This window comes from Delphinapterus leucas, chromosome X (genome assembly GCF_059928025.1).
Source record: "Delphinapterus leucas isolate spDelLeu-1000000601 "Yukka" chromosome X, BTC_Dleu_Yukka2, whole genome shotgun sequence".
In the NCBI taxonomy this organism is placed as follows: domain Eukaryota; kingdom Metazoa; phylum Chordata; class Mammalia; order Artiodactyla; family Monodontidae; genus Delphinapterus; species Delphinapterus leucas.
This window is the reverse complement of record NC_143150.1, coordinates 116518352-116540179: the sequence shown is the minus strand read 5'-3', so window position 1 is coordinate 116540179 and position 21828 is coordinate 116518352. Positions and strand designations below refer to the sequence as shown.

Below are 21828 nucleotides of genomic sequence, written 5' to 3'. Positions count from 1 at the left end.
AGAAATGCAAATCAAAACTACAATGAGCTATCACCTCACACCAGTTAGAATGGGCATCATCAGAAAATCTACAAACAACAAATGCTGGAGAGGGTGTGGAGAAAAGGGAACCCTCTTGCACTGTTGGTGGGAATGTACATTGATACAGCCACTATGGAGAAAAGTATGGAGGTTCCTTAAAAAACTAAAAATAGAATTGCCATATTATCCAGCAATCCCACTACTGGGCATATACCCAGAGAAAACCATAATTCAAAAAGACACATGCACCCCAATGTTCATTGCAGCACTATTTACAATAGCCAGGTCATGGAAGCAACCTAAATGCCCGTCGACAGACAAATGGATAAAGAAATTGTGGTACATATATACAATGGAATATTACTCAGCCATAAAAAGGAACGAAATTGAGTCATTTGTTGAGACATGGATGAATCTAGAGACTGTCATACAGAGTGAAGTAAGTCAGAAAGAGGAAAACAAATATTGTATATTAACGCATGTATGTGGAACCTAGAAAAATGGTACAGATGAACCGGTTTGCAGGGCAGAAGTTGAGACACAGATGTAGAGAACAAACGTATGGACACCAAGGGGGGAAAACCGTGGTGGGGTGGGGATGGTGGTGTGCTGAATTGGGTGATTGGGATTGACATGTATACACTGATGTGTATAAAACTGATGACTATTAAGAACCTGCAGTATAAAAACAAACAAACAAACAGAAAAAACAACTAATACTAAAATTTCTTTGGGTTATTTGTATGGAAATATGTTAATATAAATGTTTCAGGGGCTTCCCTGGTGGCGCAGTGGTTGGGAGTCCGCCTGCCGATGCAGGGGACACGGGTTCGTGCCCTGGTCCGGGAGGATCCCACATGCCGCGGAGCGGCTGGGCCTGTGAGCCATGGCCGCTGAGCCTGCGCATCTGGAGCCTGTGCTCCGCAACGGGAGAGGCCGCAACAGTGAGAGGCCTGCGTACCGCAAAAAAAACAATATGTTTCAGACATTACATGAAATTTTTAAAAATCTTATATGCTCTGGTATAATGTTATAAGTCATGATTCTAGTTATTACTTTAAAATGTATATCTCAGAAATAACTAAATTTCCTTGTCAATTGCCTTATTATGAACTTTCATCAGATCTTTAACCGTGGTCATTTTTAAGTCTTTTGTCATTTACAGACAGTCCTGGGTGTACTCTGATGCCTTTGCAAAAATGTTCCTATAAAAGGGTTTCATCTTCAAGGAATTCACGGAAAAGACTCTGACAAGTACAGGTTTCTGGTAACTGACTATACTGCTGAACTGAATGAATAAGCATTTTCAGAACTCTAATGGAAAACTGATGAACTCATAAAAGTGCTAACAAAAGATCAAGATGAAAAAGAAAATTAATTACGTGGTACTGAGTGAACTGATGAGGATGATTATAATTTTTGTGACTTTCTGTTTGAATAAATAAAAAAATCCCACAAGGACTCAGAGGCAAAAAGTATACAAATCAATTTTCACTGCAAAGTAAAGGAGCCGTACAGTGGAGGATTACTGGACTGAATGTCAATATTATGACATAGTATGAGTGTGTTTCGTGTTTGGTAATTGCAATCATTGTTGCTTTTGTTGTGGTCTTCCAAAAAAAAAAAAAGAATTGAAGGAGGGGAGGGAGGGTGTCTACTATTGCTCCACTCACCACTGTATCACACCACTTAACATAATGGTTAGCACAAACTGGTACTCAATAATATTTTTGAATTAATGAACAAATAAATAGATGAAGTTTGATTATCTAAAAAAAAAGCCATACCATATATTAAAACATTTTATAAAGCCACCATAGTTAACTATATTGATACAAGAATGGTTAGACAAATTAATGGTATAGAATTGAAAGTCCAAAAGAGTTTATATGATAAACGATGTATCAAAAATTAATGGGGGGCTGGATATTTAATAAATGGTCCTGGAAAAGTGGCTACTGCAAAATAAAAATCAATTTGCACACTAACCTCATACTATATATCAAAATTCCATATCAATTAAACATTGGAAGTAAAAAATGAAGCCAGTATAAAGGAGACAAAAAATTAGGCGAGAATTTATTCAGAGAAAATCTCCAAAGAAAACATCAATATACGAATCTGCATAACAATGTACTATTTCTGTACATCAAAACCAATTGTAAAGAAAATGAAAAGCCCACAAACTGGGAAGCACAATCTGCCGTGAATGAGAAAGGAATAACACGCTAATCAGTAAGAAAAATACCCAGACCTCAATGTAAGAGCCAAGAATACCAACAAACAACAGAGGAAAAAAAATGTTCAAGCACCCTATTAATCAAAGAAATTCCAGCTAAAAACACTAATAAGCACTCTCCCCACTTCTGGTGGTGGGGTAAGCCTTCAAGAAATCGATTTGAGAACAACTTAAAGTCCCAGAAAATATATACATGCTTTTGTCCAGTGATTCCACATCTAAGAATCTTTGCTAAAGAAATCATCAGAGCTGCAGATAAAGATTTAGGAGCAAAAATGGCCAACGCAGAGTTACTGACAACGGCAAGAAAAACTGGAACCATAAACGGATTCTTTCCTTTCCAGCAAAGGCTGTCTATGAAGCACAGAACTTATAATATAAGAAGTTTGGCTTTTGATTTACAGGAAACTCTTTTTCTTTTTTTTTTCCTTGAGAAATGAACAACAGAATGCCACTGTCAGTTCTCTACCCTTCTCAAATCGATTACCTAATATTTAGGTCATCTCTAGCAAAACACTGTCTTTTTGATCCTTCAGACTCACCATCTCCTAGGCAACTGATTGGATGAGGAAAAAATAAAGCTTCACTGAGAAATATATAATTTGTAAAGACTTGAATAAATGGAATGACACATCTTGTCCCTCAGCTGGGAGGGGGTAACGGCAGAGGACGGAAAAGAGAAAGAGATGGACAGACAGATAGGCACAACCAGATGCTGCATTTTAACACTAATTTGTGCGGTAATCTTTTTTCTTTTAAACTGCTTTACTGAGATATAATTTATGTACCATAAAATTCACCCATTTTAAGTGTACAATTCAATGGTTTTTATGTTCTTACAGAATTGTACGACCACGACAACAATCTAATTTTAGAACATTTCTGTCACCCCAAAAAGAAACCTCACGCCCATTAGCAGTCACTTTCCATCCCCACACCCAGCTCTGGGCAAACACTAACCTACTTTCCATCTCTAGGGATTTGTCTATTCTCGACATTCATATAAATGGAATCATATAATATGAGATCTTTTGTATCTTCCTTCATTTAGCATAGTGTTTTCAAGGCCCGTCCATGTTGTAATATGTATCAGTACTTCATTCTTTTTTATCACCAAATAATATTCCATTGTATGGATTAAACCACATTTTGTTCATCCATTCATCAGTTGATGGGCATCTGGGTAGTTTCCATTTTTTGGCTATTAGGGATAATGTTGCTATGAACATTTGTGTGCACGTTTGTGTGTGGACATATGTTTTCATTCTTCTTGGGTGTGATATGCTGGGTCATATGGTAACTATACTTAAAACTTTGAGGAAATGCTACACTGTTTTCCAAAGCAGGGGTACCATTTTACATTCCCACCAGCAGTGTATAAGTTATTCGTAGTATTCCCTTATATTTCTTTTAATTTCTCTAAGATAAATAGTGATGTCCCTTTTTTAGTTCCTCGTATTAGTAGTTTAAGTCTTCTCTCCTTTTTTCTTGATCAGTGTAGCTAAACTTTATCAGTTTCATTGACCATTTCAAAGAGCCAATTGAAACTTCTGGTTTCAGTGATTTTTTATGCTGTTTTTCTATTCTCTATTTCATTTATTTCCACACTGATCTTTATTATTTCCTTCTTTCTGCTTGCTTTGAGTTTAGTTTGCCCTTCTTTTTTCTAATTTCTTAAGGTAAAAAGTTAGGCTATTGACAATCCCACTTCTAGTATATATCCAAAGGAAATTAAATCACTGTTTCAAAGAGATATCTGCACCCTGATGTTCACTGCAGCATTATTCACGACAGAAACAACCTAAGTGTACATTGATGGAAGAATGGATTTTAAAAATATGATACAAACACACGCACGCACATGCACATGCACATACGCGCACACACACAGAGGAATAGTATTCAGCCGTAAAAAATAAGGACAACATGAATCAACCTTGAGGGCATTAGGCTAAGTGAAATAAATCACAGAAATACAAATCTTACACGTTCTCACCACCACCACAACCAAAAAAAAAAAAAAAGTAATGATGTGAGGTAAAGGATGTGTTAAGTAACCTTATTATGATAAACATTTCACAATATATATGTATATCAAACCATTATGTTGTACACCTTAAAATTACACAGTGTTATATGTCAATTATATCTCAATAAAGCTGGAAAAATAAGTTAGGCTATTGATCTGAGATCTGTTTTCTTTGTGAATATAGGCATTTGCAGCTAAAAACTTCACTCAAAGCATTGCTTTAGCTGCATTCAATAAATTTTCAAATGTTGTGTTTTCATTTTCACTCATTTCAAAGTATTTTATTTTTTTCTTTTCCTTTTTTTAAAAAGATTTACTTATTATTTATTTATTTTAGGCTGCGTCAGGTCTTAGCTGCGGCACGCAGGATCTTCGTTGAGGCATGCAGGATCTTTCACTGAGGCACGTGGGCTTCTCTCTAGTTGTGGCGTGCAGGTTTTCTCTTCTCTAGTTGTGGCGCATGGGTTCCAGAGCGCGAGGGCTCTGTAGTTTTGCGGCACGCAGGCTCTAGCTGAGGCAGGTGAGCTCAGTAGTTGTGGCACGCGGGCTTAGCTGCCCCATGGCATGTGGGATCTTAGTTCCCTCACCAGGGATTGAACCCGCGTCCCCTGCATTGTAAGGCGGATTCTTTACCACTGGACCACCAGGGAAGTCCCTCGAAGTATTTTAAAATTTCCCTTGTGGACTCTTCTTTGACCCACTGGTTATTTACGAGTATGTTGTTTAATTTCTCACAAATATATTTGTGAATTTCCCAAATGTCCTTCTGTTGTTGATTTCTAATTTCATTCCACTGTGGCCGGAGAACATACTTTGCATGATTTTAATCCTTTTAAAATTACTGAGACTTCTTTTATAGCCTAGCATATAGTCTATCCTGGAGAATGCTCCGTGCACATCTGATCACTGGTTGCTTCATGGAAACAACACTTTATTCGTTTCCAGATATCAATAATTTCTTCCCAACACTCTGGGGCCTTACTAGCAGTTTATCATCTTTAATAACAACTACTACTATGTTCAGGGAGTGACTCCCCACCCTACTTCAATCTATTACCACCCTCTGCTCCTAAATTTATTCTCTTTCCTAATTTTTATCCTCACAACTTCCCTAAGGAAATTAACAAGAGTAATCTCCTTATTTTACAGATTAGAAAACAGAGTATGAGAGTTGCCCAAAGTCCCACAGAAACTTTGGGGGTGTAGCAGAAGGGGGGTCTGGACTCTGCCTACAGCCATTTTTCCTGCAACAAGGCCCTGCTGCCACTGAGCTTATTCAGGTCTCCAGAGAAACACTAATGGAACAAGCAGTTTAGTCCTCTTCTAATGTGCTTCCCCCACCACATGCACACACACACACCCAGGGGAAGCTTTAAGCTGTTCTTTCTTTCCCTTTCTCGGTGGGGACAAAAGGGTGGCCCACCTAGCACTGTAACTGGGCCTGCTGTCAGCTTGACAGTGGGTTAGGAAGATGGGCCATGAAATGTCCTCATTGTTCAGGGCATAACAGTCCCAGAGCTTCACAAGCACCAAAAGCCGCAAGTCCAAAGGCTAAGCTGAGCCTGCAGGTGACATGGGGGGACCAGGCTGTGATGACAGACCAGGAGGACCAATCTGTGTAATTAAAAGAGAATAAGGAAACTTCAGAAGAAAAGGCCCCCCTTCCAGGGCTTTCTCCACAAGTGAGGACAGCTACTGTCCCAGTACAATACCTCTAATTAACTATTTTCAATTAACCTACCAGCTCTCTTCTGAGAACACTCCCCCCTCCTTGGAAAAGGAGAAGCTCATGTGGGCCTTAGCAAAGGTCAGTCCCCCAGACCATAGGCGTGTCCTTTCAGGTCCCCTGGGCAGAGACTCCATGGGTCCCTGTATCAGGTCAAAGGCTGGGTCACTATCAGGGACCTCAGCCACATCAGGAATTCTATGATTCCAGAACTCTGAAACATCAGGCTACATGGCTTGTCCTCATAGTCCCACAGGTGGGTTCATCACCTGAACTCAAAATGGCCGCCTCTTTCATGAGGAAGGGGAGAGAATGAACAGAGCTCTTCTCCATGTCGAATCAGGCTTTAATGGTATCAGGAAAAGCTAAGATTCCCTGCATTTCTATCAAAGCAGATAGAGAAGGAAATGGGAATGTTTTGACTACGGGGGACCACCATTCTGTCATCATTATAAAATCCGCCCCTGGGTTCCCAGGTTCTGTCCTGACTCAAGTCCCAGGTGGACCTGGCCTCGCAGTTCACTGGGTCCGCCCACTCAGCCCACTTTTCCTGCCAAAGCCCAGACCAGGGGGACACTCCTAGATACAAGGACCCCAAAAACGATCAAGGTAAAAAATCTCTTTCAGCTTGTCACTTGAAAAACTACCAAAAAAGACTGGCTCTCAAGTTTTAGATTTGGGGAATATTCTCGTAGCATCATCTAACTTGTTTTTTCACGGCCATGGGCTTGAGAAGCATCATCAGTCATTTCTTGCAGTGCCAGCACCATCATCGATGCTCACTCACTCTAACATTACCTGTGCAAAGTAGACTCTGAAGATGATCTTGGACATGCTTAGACAGCTCCTTGCTCTGCATTTTAAAGCCCAGCATACCCCAAAGCAGAGTCCTAACTAGGCTTCAGTGAAATGTGGTTCGGTGGTCAAAGTGAAGCAGGTTTCCTTACATAGGACATCTGAGAGCCTGCGAGACGCTAGTTCATTTGTTACTCTCTAAGAGGGTGCTTGTGCGTGCAGCTGTACCCAAAAGTTATTTGTCCAGACAGCCAACTTTCTCTCTCTCTTTATGTCCTTATCTCTCTCTTTCTCCCCCTTTTGTGGAATATTTTATAGGGCTACAATTCTGCACAACATACTCTGGGAAATGCTGGCCAACATCCATTTGAGCTTGTTGCATCGTCTCCTCTCCAATAGATGGAAATATACAACAGCACCCTCTTTTATTACAACATGCCTTATACATGCAAACTTGGGCACACCAAGGTCCAACTCAGAACCTGTGAAAATAAGCACTGCGTACAATGGTGCAATGTGGCTGAACCCAGAGCTATCCTTGGAGCCTGGTGTATTGCACAGAGCTTGTACAATTCCAGCATTCTGCATCATGTGAATCGTAAACTCCTCTACGACATGAGAAAACTTCAGTTATCCCCACTTATATGGACTCTCTGACTCTTAAAAGGTACCTAAGGCTTTATGCCAGCAATATAAAAACAAAATAAAAAATCAAGTCAGATTTACAAGTGGGTTATGCACTATGCACAGTGTTTAGAACTCCAAATCTTTTCCCCATAGAAACAAAGTCATAAGTGGTGATTAAGTTCCCAGACTAACCCACAGTGCAGCTAAAACAAGGCACATCTGTAATGTCATCAAGTAAAAAAAATTTTAAACAATGAAATTAAAGAAGAAACAAATTTATTTATCAAGAACACTTATGCTCGGTGGTATACCCAGAGGGGGGCAGGGGGGCAGCCCGTGCCTAAGCAGGAAGGGGCATCCTGTAGAGAAGTGACAAACGATAATGAAGCCAGCAAGGTCAGTTGGCTCTTTATTTCACCACCTGCTGACAACTGAAAACAACATCAGTAATAAAATACTGCTCCTTTGAGGAAAACTGGGTTCAACAAGAAGTGAAGAAGTAGTTAGGGGTACTTGGAGCTATTAAGGAGGAGACCATGGCTTACCAACGTGGATTTTAGTGTAATTCTTTATTGTGTCCAAATTAATATCTATAACTAGAGTCGTGCCTGTAGGAGTCTTTTTTTTTTTATGCTTATCAACAATGATCCTGGTCAGTTGGGGTAAAACAGATGGAACAAGGATGGAGAAACAGATTCTACGAGTTCAAGGAGCAAACATTAGAAGAGAAAGGAAAGGAGCTAAAGAGAACACGTGTATAATGTGAGAGGCCGTAGGTCTGAGATGGAATTGCGTGGACTGAGAACGCTAAATCAGAGGAACCAAAGGCGTCCTGCTCAAGATTCTCCCCGGGAGAAAGAAAAGGTGGGGAGGAGGAGGAGTTTCCTAGGAGAGCCACCAGGTGGAGCCACCATCACAAAACCACTTCAGGGATGGTCCTCTGGGTGGACTTGGGTGGAAGTCTAAATCATTATTCCACGCAACACTCATGACTCCACTGTTAATGCCTTATTACTAAGACACAGGGATTAAAAGGAGATAAATATAATAGAAGAAAAATTCTAAAAACAATTTTGTCAATGACCCACACACTAAAAATGATAGAAAAAATATGAAAGCAACATCCCTCTAGAATGGCTTCTTTCCACCCATTTCACACCCACCCCTAAGCCCAACAGGCAGTACTACTCAGATAAGAAAATGGACAAGGGCAACATACTCTAACATCAATTACTGGTCCTAACGCAGGCTCCTAATAAAACAGAAATGCAGCCAAGGATCATTTACTGTACAAGATCTTTATGGCCCCTTTACTCTCAAACTTTCAAGAATGAAGGCCCACGGGCGTAAAAAAAAAAAACCCCAAAAACCATAAATGCACGTACAGATACATTCACACAGGCATATATATTATTGAATGACTATATATGATATTCATCCACGTTCACTGCCAGATGGCAGGCTTTATTTTTATCTTCCCATGCGAAAGAATAGCTCAGGTGATAGCCAAGAGTTTCCACACAATAGTAATGCCTTCTCTTAACTCTTACTCTTCTATCTGTCCATAAAAGCCAGCAATCTAGGTAAAAATGACAGGTGATTTGGAAACTTGAAGAAAAATCTGACCCAACACACCACATTTTCCGATTCCTAGTTAACTGGAGGTAACTCACATTTGCTTCTCCAAAAAGAAATTTGGAAGGAAAAAAGTCTTGTTTCTAGAAACAAATCCCCAGATCTCACATCCACCTTAAACAACAAAGCACTAGAAAACCAAAGTGGTTGACATTTTCCATCCTTTGTTTACAGTTTCATTTCAAAAAAAGAGCCCACAGCCTATCAAGATCCATGCCACTGTCTCTGAGCCAACACAAGAGTGCCATGGCAGCACGTGCACATTTATGTACACACGCACACATACACTCACTCACGTTCTGATGAGCAGGCCAATGGATACCTCAAGGATATTATTCCAAGTTGCTAACTAAATGCTAAAGACAAGAAAGCTCGAACAAACATTTCCCCTTCAGTACAGTCAAGGGAGGGAGGTCACTATGGCCGGATGTGTTTAGGGATTGAATGACAAGTGCTGAAACTATGAGAGAAAGAAAGATAAACAGTAGGTAAAATTCTTCTGACAGCTACAGGCAGCAGACCAAAATGGAGAGCCCTTCTGTGCGCAAACACTAGGCCCATATTATGTTGAGGGGCATGTATGTATCACCCATCAACACACAAAATGAATTCTGGAGAGTTTCTGCACTAACTTTTAAAGCAACAATGTGTCACCAGAGGCAGAGCAGCTGTTGGTCTCTCTGTCAAGGAAAACTTTTGAATTAAACCCGTCTGAAGGGCTAAACACACGAGAAATGAGCCTCAAAGAGTCATGTTCTACAATCACAGTCATATCCACATACCAACTTAGAGAGCAACTCTCCCCCATCTCAACTTGAATCTTATCTCGTAGCGTCAGTGCTGTACCTGTTACAAATAATATCCTTTAAGCCATCAGATCTTTCAGCACTAATCTCTGGAAGGGGCAGTAAAATGCAAATGCATAACAAACCTTAAATAAAGATGGCGAAAGCAGATTATCTTTCGGAAGGCAGATGCCAGAGTAGCAGAGCGACTTAAAAAGATGATTATAAAATACATTGTATATCAGGAGAGCATAACAACAACAACAACAATAATAATAGTAGCAAAGAATAATAAATGTGCAAAATACAATAGAGACTTACCAAACACTGAATTCATGATAAACTGGAAATAGAAACAAGGACATATAAAGCCAACCAGAAACACGCAGAGTGGCTTCACGTTCAGAATGACAGAAGTAAATAAGAGACATATCCCCACCTTGCCAGGAAAAAGATACAAGGAATGTGCAGCACTTTCTCAACATTTCCCAAGTGATACGATAGATTGGAACTGCTTAGAGGCAGGACCAGCTGGTGTTTTCTAGTTTTTCTATCTGCCCCAGCACCTAGCACAGGGCCAGGGCCATAGTAGGCACACAGTAAACATGTGTAATTGAATGTCTGTTAGTACCCACCCCAAAGTGAGTAAGGAACAATGTCCAAAATTATAGGCAGCAGGAGGGGTTCAGAGAGAGGCAGCTTCCCCATGAGGTCTGCTAACAGTGCAAAAACTGGGAAACTACAGCCCTGAAATAGAAGCTGATCCTCACACAGGCCAGCGGGGTATTGATTCCAGCCTGGACACTTAACCTATCACATGGATAAAGTTGACTGGGAAACCCTTATAAGGATGAAACCAAAAGATTTTTTTATTCCATTTTACTTCAAGTAGAAAAGAGTCCATATTCAAATGAACAAAATCCTCCTTGCTCATTTTTAAGGATATATTTATTGTATTTGCTGTTAACTGCTAAAGTACCTATTCTGTTCAATTTTGGTTTGAAACTCGAGGTATGAATATCTTTAAAAAAATTCTCCCATATAGCAAAGTTCCAATTTAGAAGGGCCCATCACTCTCTTATATGGGCTCAATGATAGAAGAAACAAAAGAATAAATCATTCTCAGAAGGAAACAGACAACCTTTTTCTTTCTGGTTCATGAGAATGACTTCTGGCTCTAAGAAAAAATTTTAGATTTTCTGGCTACAGTTTGTCAACATTCTGGAGTCTGGGATAACTTTAGGATATACAACATCCATGCTGCAAGTTTAAATTTAAAAATGACCTCTTAAGCCTTGTGGAAAGCTTGTCTTAACCAGGAAGCTCCTTCACTGTGACTTGGGTAAAGCCCAGAGAAGTGGCCAAGGGTGAGAGCAGACATAACTGTCCTTAACAGTGCTAATGTCTGGAATATATAGCTGATGGCTGCCAAGCCAACTGGATGATCTTCTCCCTCCCTCTCTCTCTCTCTCTCTCTCTCTCTCTCTCGCTCTCTCTCTCTCTCTCAATTTCAGTCACATCTTTTTTCTCAAATAAAAAGCCTGTGGAGTCATTCCAGTACCTCCCTAAATCAACTCTGTAGAGATCTGCAAAGGTTAAAGCTGAAAACTGAAACTAATCGGTCCCCAAACTAATGTTTCCATGGTCCTGGCCTTTTCTCAAGGCTATGAATAGCCTTCTTCAAATGTAGAATATCTTTTGACCTTATGCAGGTGCCTGGGGAGGGCGAGCTCATCCCACACTGTGAACTACTACAACCCATTCACCCCTGCTGCAAAGTGAGGCACGTCCCCAACGCAAAAATCGCTGGACACGATTGGGCAAACTTCTTCAGCTCAGTGTATCTCAAGTTCAGGACACAATGAAATGGTTCAATTTCAGACTTTTCATAGAAATAGACTTCAATCTTTCTTTATTAAACCATTGCTAAGCCTGCATCAAATGATATGGCCCATATAAAGTGAACAGTCATCTCATCTTTGATAAAGATGAAGAAAAACAACCTGTGTTAATTCTACCAAATTCACACAGGGTCCAAGGCTGAATCACAAGGTGGACTCATATACTATAAGAAAATCCCATGTTAGTGAATCAAATTAGCCTGTTGCTAAACTCTGAAAGCAACTTCCCTCCATAACAACAGCAACAGACAAAAACATCCAAGAGATTTCTAGGGACAAAGCCTGATGGAAACAAAGGGAAGGAGGAGGCTTCGGTCATTTATGATAACTCATAAAACTTGAAAAATTAGTTGGACGGAAGTGTTTACAAGTGACTAGAATCGTCCCACAGATTTAGCCTCTGATCCTTATTTTAAGGGGGAGAAAAAGTGGTTTTTCACTGATTTGGGGTGGGAAAAAAATGTAGCTTTTGAGCTCAGCACAATGAACTATTTATGTGGCCTGACAAGGCCAATCAATCCAGCCTGCTGTTTATTATAAGGAGCAGTAGGATATTGTCAGCTCTGGTGGGTGGGGGCGGGGCCAAAGACGGCACTGGCCCTGGTACACAATTCTTCCCTTCAACTGGAAATTTATGTGTGGCCCAGGTGACCCGGGGGTCAGTATGAAGCCTGGGCCAGAATGAAGATGGTTTGCTATGTGTTTCATATTTACAGGACGCCCCCATGTGCTATGGTCTCAGAGCCACTGGCAGATTATGACCTAAGAGTAAAAAGCTGGTCATAATCAGGCTGTAGGCCTAAGGTGGAGGCTTAGAAAGAAAACATTAAGTCAGTAAGCCGGTCCCTTTAATGCCATTTTCTGGTTAATGAAAAATTCTGTAGGGGACCTCAAAGGTCAGATTTTTCGTTGTAAAGAGACAATTATCTAAAAAGTTCGATTCCTTCATTGATTTAAAGCTCTCAGGTAATTTTGTCGAACTTACCTGGATAATCACCTTTATTCCTTAACTTAATTAATCCCTTATCTTGTTAAATTAATGAATTACCTTAATTCTCTTATTTGCTTTACAAAAACAAGGCTGGCTAGAGAGGCCTGCCGCTGGTCTACGTGTATGCCATTCCTCGGCCCACTGACCCAAGGAGCATCAGGAGAAACGGGAGAGGCTCAGATCAGCAAGGGAACTCTAGCTCTCCAAGTCCAACGAGGGCAGGCCTCAGGAGCTCTGGAACCTATTTGCAAGAATGCAGGAAGTGCTCTGGGGGATGACTATAGTTTTAGAGCTAGGTAGGCCTAAAAAAATTCTTAAAATGGGAAATCCCCTCCATTGGCAGGATGGGGTTTAAAAAAAAAAACAAGAAAGAAAATCCTATAGCTGCTAAACAGCGTGGGCCTCCAGCCAATATTTCATCTGAATAATTCAAAAAAGGAAATGTAACCCAGGGCAGCTGGAGGGGGTAGAGGAAGAAGCAGGAAGGAAGAGAGACACAAAGCTGAAGTCTCAAGCACTATGATCAATGGACAGTTTATTGGACAAATTCTTCTGCAGCCTAAATTTGATGAAAGATTAGCTGTTCTTCCCCATGGTTATGTAAACTTGCCCTTTTTTTCCTTTTTAATGGAACTCTTTGCTAATACATTTCCGGCTCCTGCTTTTGAACAGCTCTATGTTTCTCTTTAAGGAAGTAATAAGCCCCTGAAAAGCCTGCAGCTGAAAGCTAATCTACCTCGGGCATGCTCAGTGTGCACCGGGCCTGGTCCATCGGGAGGGTGGGCTCGGGAGAAACTGAGGCAATCCAGTTTCCATTTTAGTATAGAATTGAGTCGGGTTGTCTCTGCCATCTTATAGAATCTCTCCTACCATTTCACACAACAATGTCACAAAGGGCAGATAGGGGAGAAAACAAAACTCCAACAAGCTGATACCTGAAAAATCTGCCTTGAGGCCTCAGAAGTGGGAAACAAGATGGTGAAAGGTTTCCTGGTTAGACACATGGATGGATGAGCTATATCTCTGTAAATACTGCCTCCTAAACCGAGAGAGACAAGGTGGAGCCCCAGCGGTTAGAGAGAGAAAGACCCTGCTAAAGCCTGCCCTTACATTAAAAAGAGAGCATGGCCAGACGTGCCCGGCTCAGCTGGCACCACAGTGCTCTCTGAGGTCACCCTTCAGCCAAAAAAAATAGATATGAAAGCGAAAGCTAAAGTCCTAGAAAAATCATCGTTTACAAATTTAGTCTACTTTCCCACTGTCAAGAAAATTTTTTTATTAGTTCCCTTTAGTATAGTTATTGTATCGTTACTTGCCGTGTGTGTGTGTGTATGCACCCCAAATTTATACAAAAATCAAAACCAAAAGGGCAAACGCCATTCAATTTTCCAGCAATGCCAAATGTGATACAGTTCACCCAGAAGTTTCCAGTTTGGGTTTGTGTGTGGGGAGGGGCTCTTTCTTCTTTGCCATACCTCTCCTGTTGGTTCTTAGAATTGTTTCAGAAGACAGCAACGCATTTCCACTGGACACTTCGTGCATGGGCTTTTCTGGAGCTTTGCTGGAGAGAGGGTCTTTCTTCATCTCTTTCTTTATTTCCTGTGAGGACAGAGAAAAGGAAAACAAGATTGTAGTTTAACATTTTAGAATGTCTCTGACTATGTTAAGCTTCAGCTTTCTGGAAATGAACTACAGTGACCTCAACTCAGCATAACATTTTATTTTATTTTATTTTAACATCTTTGTTGGAGTATAATGGCTTTGCAATGGTGTGTTAGTTTCTGCTGTATAACAAAGTGAATCAGCCATACGTATACATATATCCCCATATCCCCTCCCTCTTGCGTCTCCCTCCCACCCTCCCTATCCCACCCCTCTAGGTGGTCACAAAGCACTGAGCCGATCTCCCTGTCAGCAAAACGTTTTTAAAACACCATTTCCTGTATGTTGTAGTTTGTTTTCCTTACATTTATTAGACAAGCACCTGGTCCTATAAAATGTAATAATGCCCAATACAATGCAACCTCTGTGACTATGGTCATTCCAAGGGATCAAAAAGGCCACCATACAGCTCCAAATGACAGCCTGTTCTATTTTTTGAACACTGACAATCTTTGGCCAAGCAGAATCGCCCCTCAAAGGCCTTCTGGTTTCTATTCTTCCCAACAGGGGTTTAAAGAAGTATATTCCCGAATCACCATTGTGCTCACAATTATGCTAAACCCAAAAGAAGATGATTTCAGTTCATTTACAGTTAACAAGTTCCTCTGGCTTTTTAATCCCTCAGAGAGAAAAATATAAAAGATAATAAAATAAGATAAAGACTATCATTCTAAGCCAGGGGTCGGCAAACTAAGCCCACCACATGTTTTTGTAAATAAAGTTCCATTATAGCACAATCCCCTTCATTTCGCTTAGGTATTTCCTGTGGCTGCTTTGATGCTACAACGGCAGAGTTGAGTAGTTGGAACAGACATCCAAGCCAAAACTACCTGGCCCTTTACAGAAAAAGTTTACACCAGGTGGTCTCTTACCAAAGCTCCATTAAGATCTGGACTTTTAAAACCTGATGCCTGATACAATTATTTCAAATTATTGATATTCGAATAATTTACATAATTTTTTCAAAAGCATTAATAGCCGGAAATGATAGTAACTCACAAAGTGCAGATCTGGGCAGGGTGGGTCCTGGGCTTGTCTGCATCCATGATCACACTGACTTGGGAAAAGGAGAAAGCTAAGGGGCTAGAGCCAAAGCACGGCTGGGTGGCAGGAAGGACTCAAAGATGAGAGATGTGTTCTCTAGAAAGAGCCTGGGACAAGAATTGGACATGGGTCCTTCTATGAAAGAACATGAAGATGGAAAATTTGGTGGGAGGCTACAATTTGGCCTGGGCAGAGGTGGAAAAAACAGAACAAAAGCTTGTCAAAACATAGCCACCGCCTGGCAGCTTCCTACACACCCGAGCGTTAGTTACCGTATCCAATTCCCCGATTGCTGGCTCTGTTCACAACAGCCTCGCCCTCTCTCCCTCATGAGGGCCTCACCGGAAACCAGCAACTGCGGTTGGTGCTCTGCTGGGTTGAGAGTTTCAGCTGGCGGCTCAGGCCAACCCAGCACAAAGCGGTGTGCATGCGTGTGTGTGTACACGCACTCCCACCTCAGCAGCCCCGGCACCTGCTAGAACAGCAGTTGCTGGGGGTTTCTGCAGCCTCACAGGCAGATGGCATCAGGGGACAATCTGCAAACATTGCCAGCCTGAGCCGCATGAAAGGATGCTTTCTTAGTGATGGCTGCCAGCCTGCTATGGCTCTAGAAGTAAACAAGGCACCACAGGGCCTCATTCCCCAATCGTTGCTTCTTTGGGGGTAGAGAAGTTGCTCAAACATCACTCTCCACTGTAGGGCAGGTATGACTGTGCAAACACAAATTTCCCACCTAGACACAACATAACGCAGTGATACAACATCCAATTTTGCCAAGGAGTAATTCAGAGAAATTCAGTGGGTTGCAGGTGACATGGTAAGCACTTGCTTAGCACTAACCACGATGCAGTTAGGCAGGGGTGAGGGGGTGCAGATGTTTGACAGACTACGGTAGTCACTGGAGAAGGCCTGAGAAGCTATGGTTGCCAAGAATGTTCACACCCAAGGCTTCACAGCAGCAACCTGTGAGCTTTGAAGGACTCATCTCATCATGCAGGTGCTTAAGGGCTGAGAAACCAGCAACAGGAGAGACGTTGCTTCATAAGTTTCAGATTCTGTTGTCCCTCCAATGATTGTTCCCATTTGCCAGATACGTAAGCCTCATGATGACCTAATTTCTTAAGTTGCTTGTTAGATTCAAGCAGGGAGGAGAAAACTTAAAATATGCCCTGAATTTTCCCAAAGAAACCAATCAGACATGTAGGCATGGCGGTGCATCCTGAAGACTCTCCATCTGCCCAACACCCAGGTACACCAGGCTCAACGCAGTCCCACCCAAACCCAACATCGTCCCTCCAACCGGCCCCTTCTCTGGGAGAGACGGGAGCTATCTTGCTTGACAGCCCACCATCAACCCACTTACCCAGGCTGGAAAACTCAGTGTTAACCTTCGTATCTAACCAGCCACCCAGTTGGGCTCTATCTACTTCCTCAATCTGTTTCTCTCCTTCCTCCCAAGCTGCCTTAAAAACATGAATACCAGGCAAGGAACCTGAATAGATATTTCTCCAAAGAAAATAGACAAATGGCCAGTAAGCACACGCCAAGATGCTCAAATCATAATTCACTAGGGAAATGCAAATCAAAACCGCAACGATATACCCCTTCATTCCCACTAAGATGGCTAGGTTTTTTGGGGTTTTTTTTCTAAAGGAAAACAAGTGTTGATGAGGACGTGGGGAAACTGGAACCCTTGTACATTCCTGGTGGGAATGTAAAATGGTGCAGTCACTGTGGAAAACAGTATGATGGTTCCTCAAAAAGTTAAACACAGAATTACTGTATGACCCAGCAATTCTACTCCCAGGTATATACCCCAAAGAGTTGAAAGCAGGACCTAAACAGATACTTGTATGCCAACATTTACTGCAGCATTATTCACAATAGCCAAAAAGTAGAAACAACCCAAGTGTCCATCAACAGACGAACAGATAAACAAGATGTGGTATATACATACAATAGAATATTGTTCAGCCTTAAAAAGGAATAAAATTTTGATAATGCTACAACATGAATGAACCTAGAAAACATCATGCTAAGTGAAATAAACCAGACACAAAAGGACAAATATTGTCTTATTCCACGTATATGAGGCACCTAGAACAGGCAAAATCATAGAAGCAGAAATTGACTAGAGGTCACCAGGGAGTAAGGGGATGGGGGGATGAGAGTTAATGTTTAATGGTTATGGAGTTTCTGTTTGGGGTGATGAAAAGTTTTGGAAACAGACAGTGGTGACGGTTGCACAACATTGTGAATGTAATTAATGCCACTGAACTGTACTTTTAAATGGTTAAAATGGCAAATTTTATGTTACAGATATATTTTTACCACAGTAAAAAATACACATGAATACCAGCTTACATTTGAGAGCTTGCCATGTGCCAAAGCTTCCTCTAAGAGCTGCACCTGGATTGCAACTTTTAACCTGCGTAACAGCCCTATTCACAGATGCACACGCCAAGTCACAGAGAGCTAAGGAAATCTGTCCGAGGTCAAACAAGTAGGCGCCAGAATTGGAACTCAACCTGTCTAGCTTCAGAGCTCATCTCTTAACCACTCTTCCCCCCAAGTCCTGCCTGCCTCCAGTCCCTCCCCTCCCCTCTCAACCTCCACACTGCCTCAAGGGACACTTTCCTAAAACAATTGTCCGCTCTTGTCACTTTCCTGCTGAAACCCTCCTGTTACTTCCAAAAGACCACAGGGCAAGCTCTTTCCTTCAAAAAGTTTTCAAATTGCACAGCAAGCCACATGTCCCTGTGTACTCACTTCTGGCTCAAACTATCTGACATACATGCTGACCCCAGGGTACCAATTACCATGCAAATGCAAGGTAGGAGTGCATTTTTTGAACACCCTGATGTTCACAGACATCTGATGTCATGGACTCCTACTGCTAGGCTCCAAAAATAGGTGACGATGCCAGTAATGACACAACTTTACACTCGCAAGGCCTTATATAAATTAAAGTGCTTTAACAGATCTTTTTTCGCCTGCTCCTCACGATAACATTTTCATTTTGTTACTGAAATAAATCCTGATTTTTCTAGACTGATATATTTTTTCAGACAAGAATCATGAGACTCAGTCAGAGAGGATGCAAGACCATCAAAAGGCTACAAGGCTAGTAGGGGGCAGGGCAGGCCGTGGGATCCAGCTGCAGGCCTTCTAGGCAGAGCTCTCTTGCTTACACCTCACCTCCCAGGAAGAACCAGTGTCATGGCTATAGCAGGGACAGTCAAAATCACCCCACTGGTGGCTCCAGTGGAAAATTTCACTTTCCTCCACATCTAAAGAATCTGATTTATTGCTTTATCCATAAGCCCACAAGTACAAAGGCTGAAATCCTTGAAGACCCTTATCATCCACACAAAAAAGCTCTTTGCTGCAAAAGAGGGTGGACTTGGCAGTGCAGTAACTCCTGCCTGCCTACAGCTGCCAGCATCCCCGTACCTGGAGCTCTCCGAGGTTCTGATCCAGGTCATGGGACTCTATAGACTTCCTGGGTATGAGCATTCCTTGCCCCCAACCCTCGGTCTCAGCTTTCTAACCACAAGGCCTACACTTTTAACCATTTGTTAAGAACATAGATCCTACTATCTCACTGGTAGAGACTACACCCTGGACCAGAGCTGTGGGCCAAGGGGGCTTACAGAAATTCATACCTGCCCACATATATAAATCAGCAATGATTCTACTTGCTTTAAAACACAACAGAATAGTCGGGGTATCAGCAAACCTCTTTAGGGGGTAAAGGAAACCCAGTTTATCTCAAAGCTAATGCCTTAACAATGGAAACTCGGCTTGTACAGTAAAACTGAGGCCATCAATAAACTATCGATGCTCCAATGACACTCAAGCTGTTGTCGCAAGGACCCCCCGAGGGAAAGGAGAGGAGAATTCACACCATTTCTGCTTCCCAAAGCAGAATGCTGATCAGAGTCTGAGACGACTTACCCACATCTGGAGGCCAAGAAGCCCCAATAATGCCACTCTAGCAAAAATTCTCTGTGACACATTTAGCAGCCTGCAAATAGCAGCCTCACTGGGCAAAGGCATAATTTGTACACAACTGGAGCTCAACTAGCATCGTCTGTTTTCTGATAAGTGGAATTGCCTGGATGTGGCTGGTAGCCAAGCCCAGTCAACTACCTCTTTGCCTCTCCCTCCCCCATCCATTACATACTATACAGGTGCTAGAGGGTTGGCTCAGTTGAACCTTAACTTCTTTCAATTAACCAAAATACTACACAGTAAAACATCAGTGAAGGTCTGGTTGGGGGGCCCCTCCCTCCTCTCATCCTTTATGTTTTCTACCAACCTTGACACAAGTTAAGACAGAGGTATCACAGTGGATGTAAAGAACGCTGCTGTGAGTCAAAAAACCAGAACCAGTCCTGGCATCATCATTTATCAGGTGGGTGACCTTGCGGGCAATAGTGAAAGCCTCTAAGCAGCTCTTTTGTCATCCCTAAAAGAAGCCTAATGCTAAATGCTTTGGCACCATCATAGAGGCGTCTTCAGGATTAAAGAGTGAATTGGAGAGTAGTATACAAATTGATTACTTATTGTCATTATTAATGTCATCACTAAATAGTAAGTGCTACAAAAAAAAAAAGAGAGAGATCTACACCTAATAACACAGATGAATGTTCACAGTCAGAATGCTGAGTGAAAGAAGCCACACCCAAGAGACCACATACTGTACAATTCCATTTATGTGAAGTTTAACAACAGGCAGAACTAATCAATGGTGAGCGATCTCAGAATAGCAGTTACCCTTGGGAAGGTACTGACTGGGAGGGGTACAAGACAACCTGCTGGGAGGATGGAAACGTTCTACAGTTTGGTCTGGGTGATGGTTTGCACAGGTGTACAAACACCTAAAAATTCATTGAGCTGTATTTCTAAGATCTCTGCGCTTCACTGTATGCTATTTCAATGTAAAAAGAACAACATAAATGCGTAAACCAGAAGAATACAGATTCTTTTCAATCAAAATGTGCTAATATTTCATCCTAGGAGGTCAAAAACCGGAAAAGCTAGTGCTTGGGTGTTTTAATATTCATCTCAGGGGGTGGAAAGCCGTCTGGGATCAATATTAAGGGGATAAATGGTCAGAACATGCCAGATGTACCCTACCAAGTAGGTGAACCAAGGGGCATCTCATCTAATTGACACAATCAGCTGAGTGGCTCGGCTCCCTCCAAGGTGCCCCTCCTCTCCACCTCAGCTGCTTTCCTCACATCTCACAATAATTCCTTGTCTCCTGCCACCAAGAATACAGGCACACAGAGCAGGCTGGTGCCACTAATACCAGGGGAGCTCGGTGATGCCCTGACCAGCAAGAAATGCTGGTCCCGGGCTTCCCTTGGCATTAGAGGGAGGCTGGGCAGGGTCCCCTAAAGCTCAGGGCTGATGCAGGGCAGGGAAAAGAGGCATCGTTTGTCAGCCTGCCCTCAAGCATGGTCTGTTTCTTTCTGAAGGGTAAGGTTTCCTTTAGAGCTAGATGTGGGTATGGGATCACTAGTACTAGTGCCCCCTACACTAGTTCATGGAAAATCTTTCTGCAAAATTACCACTGGCAGGAGATAAAAGGAAGTCACTAAAAACAAACCCTTACCCCAAATCTACTGATCAAGAGAGTTTTGAATAGATACAGAATCCTGGAAGAGCACAGCGCCAGCCCGCCCCCGTCACACACATGCATGATATCTTTCTGCCCGCTCTGCACACAAAGGGCAAGTTTAAGAAGCAGCCACCCCATGAACATTCCCTGCTCGCAGAGACTGTGCTTTCCCAGAATTTGGCTCCCTTCACAATAGGCTAGTCAGTCTCAAAACACCTGGGAAGACACAGCAAGTATCCAGAAAGTAACAGTAGACACCAAGGGAGCTTCAGCTCTACCTGTAAGACTCCATTTCTTTAAAAAAATACATCTCATTATCACAATTTTTTTTTTTTTTTTTGTGGTACGCGGGCCTCTCACTGTTGTGGCCTCTCCCGTTGCGGAGCACAGGCTCCGGACACGCAGGCTCAGCGGCCATGGCTCACGGGCACAGCCGCTCCGCGGCGTGTGGGATCTTCCCGGACTGGGGCACGAACCCGTGTCCCCTGCATCGGCAAGCGGACTCTCAACCACTGCGCCACCAGGGAAGCCCCACAATATTTTTTGAAATACCCATGCCGCTGAACCACAAAATGCGCCAAGTTCATTAGAAACAATTGCAAAGAAAATGTATATAAAATATCTGAAGTAAATATGGCAAAATATGAGGATATGATAGAGCAGAGTGGTGAGCACACTGGTATTTGTTATTCACTTTCTTTTTCCAATGCTTGAAATATTTCATAACTTCCCCTGAAAAGTACA

General features: G+C 42.1%; 1 protein-coding gene across 5 annotated transcripts in view; it reads right to left on the bottom strand.

Annotated features, from left to right (window-relative positions):
• SH3KBP1 (SH3 domain containing kinase binding protein 1) overlaps positions 1 to 21828 on the bottom strand; it is a 343295-nt gene that overhangs the window by 193016 nt on the left and 128451 nt on the right. For all 5 annotated transcript variants that reach the window (XM_030763169.2, XM_030763171.2, XM_030763168.2 and 2 more), the window contains one exon: positions 14225 to 14348. In XM_030763169.2, the coding sequence (XP_030619029.1) occupies positions 14225 to 14348 (124 nt within the window). The remainder of the gene's footprint in view (positions 1 to 14224; positions 14349 to 21828) is intronic.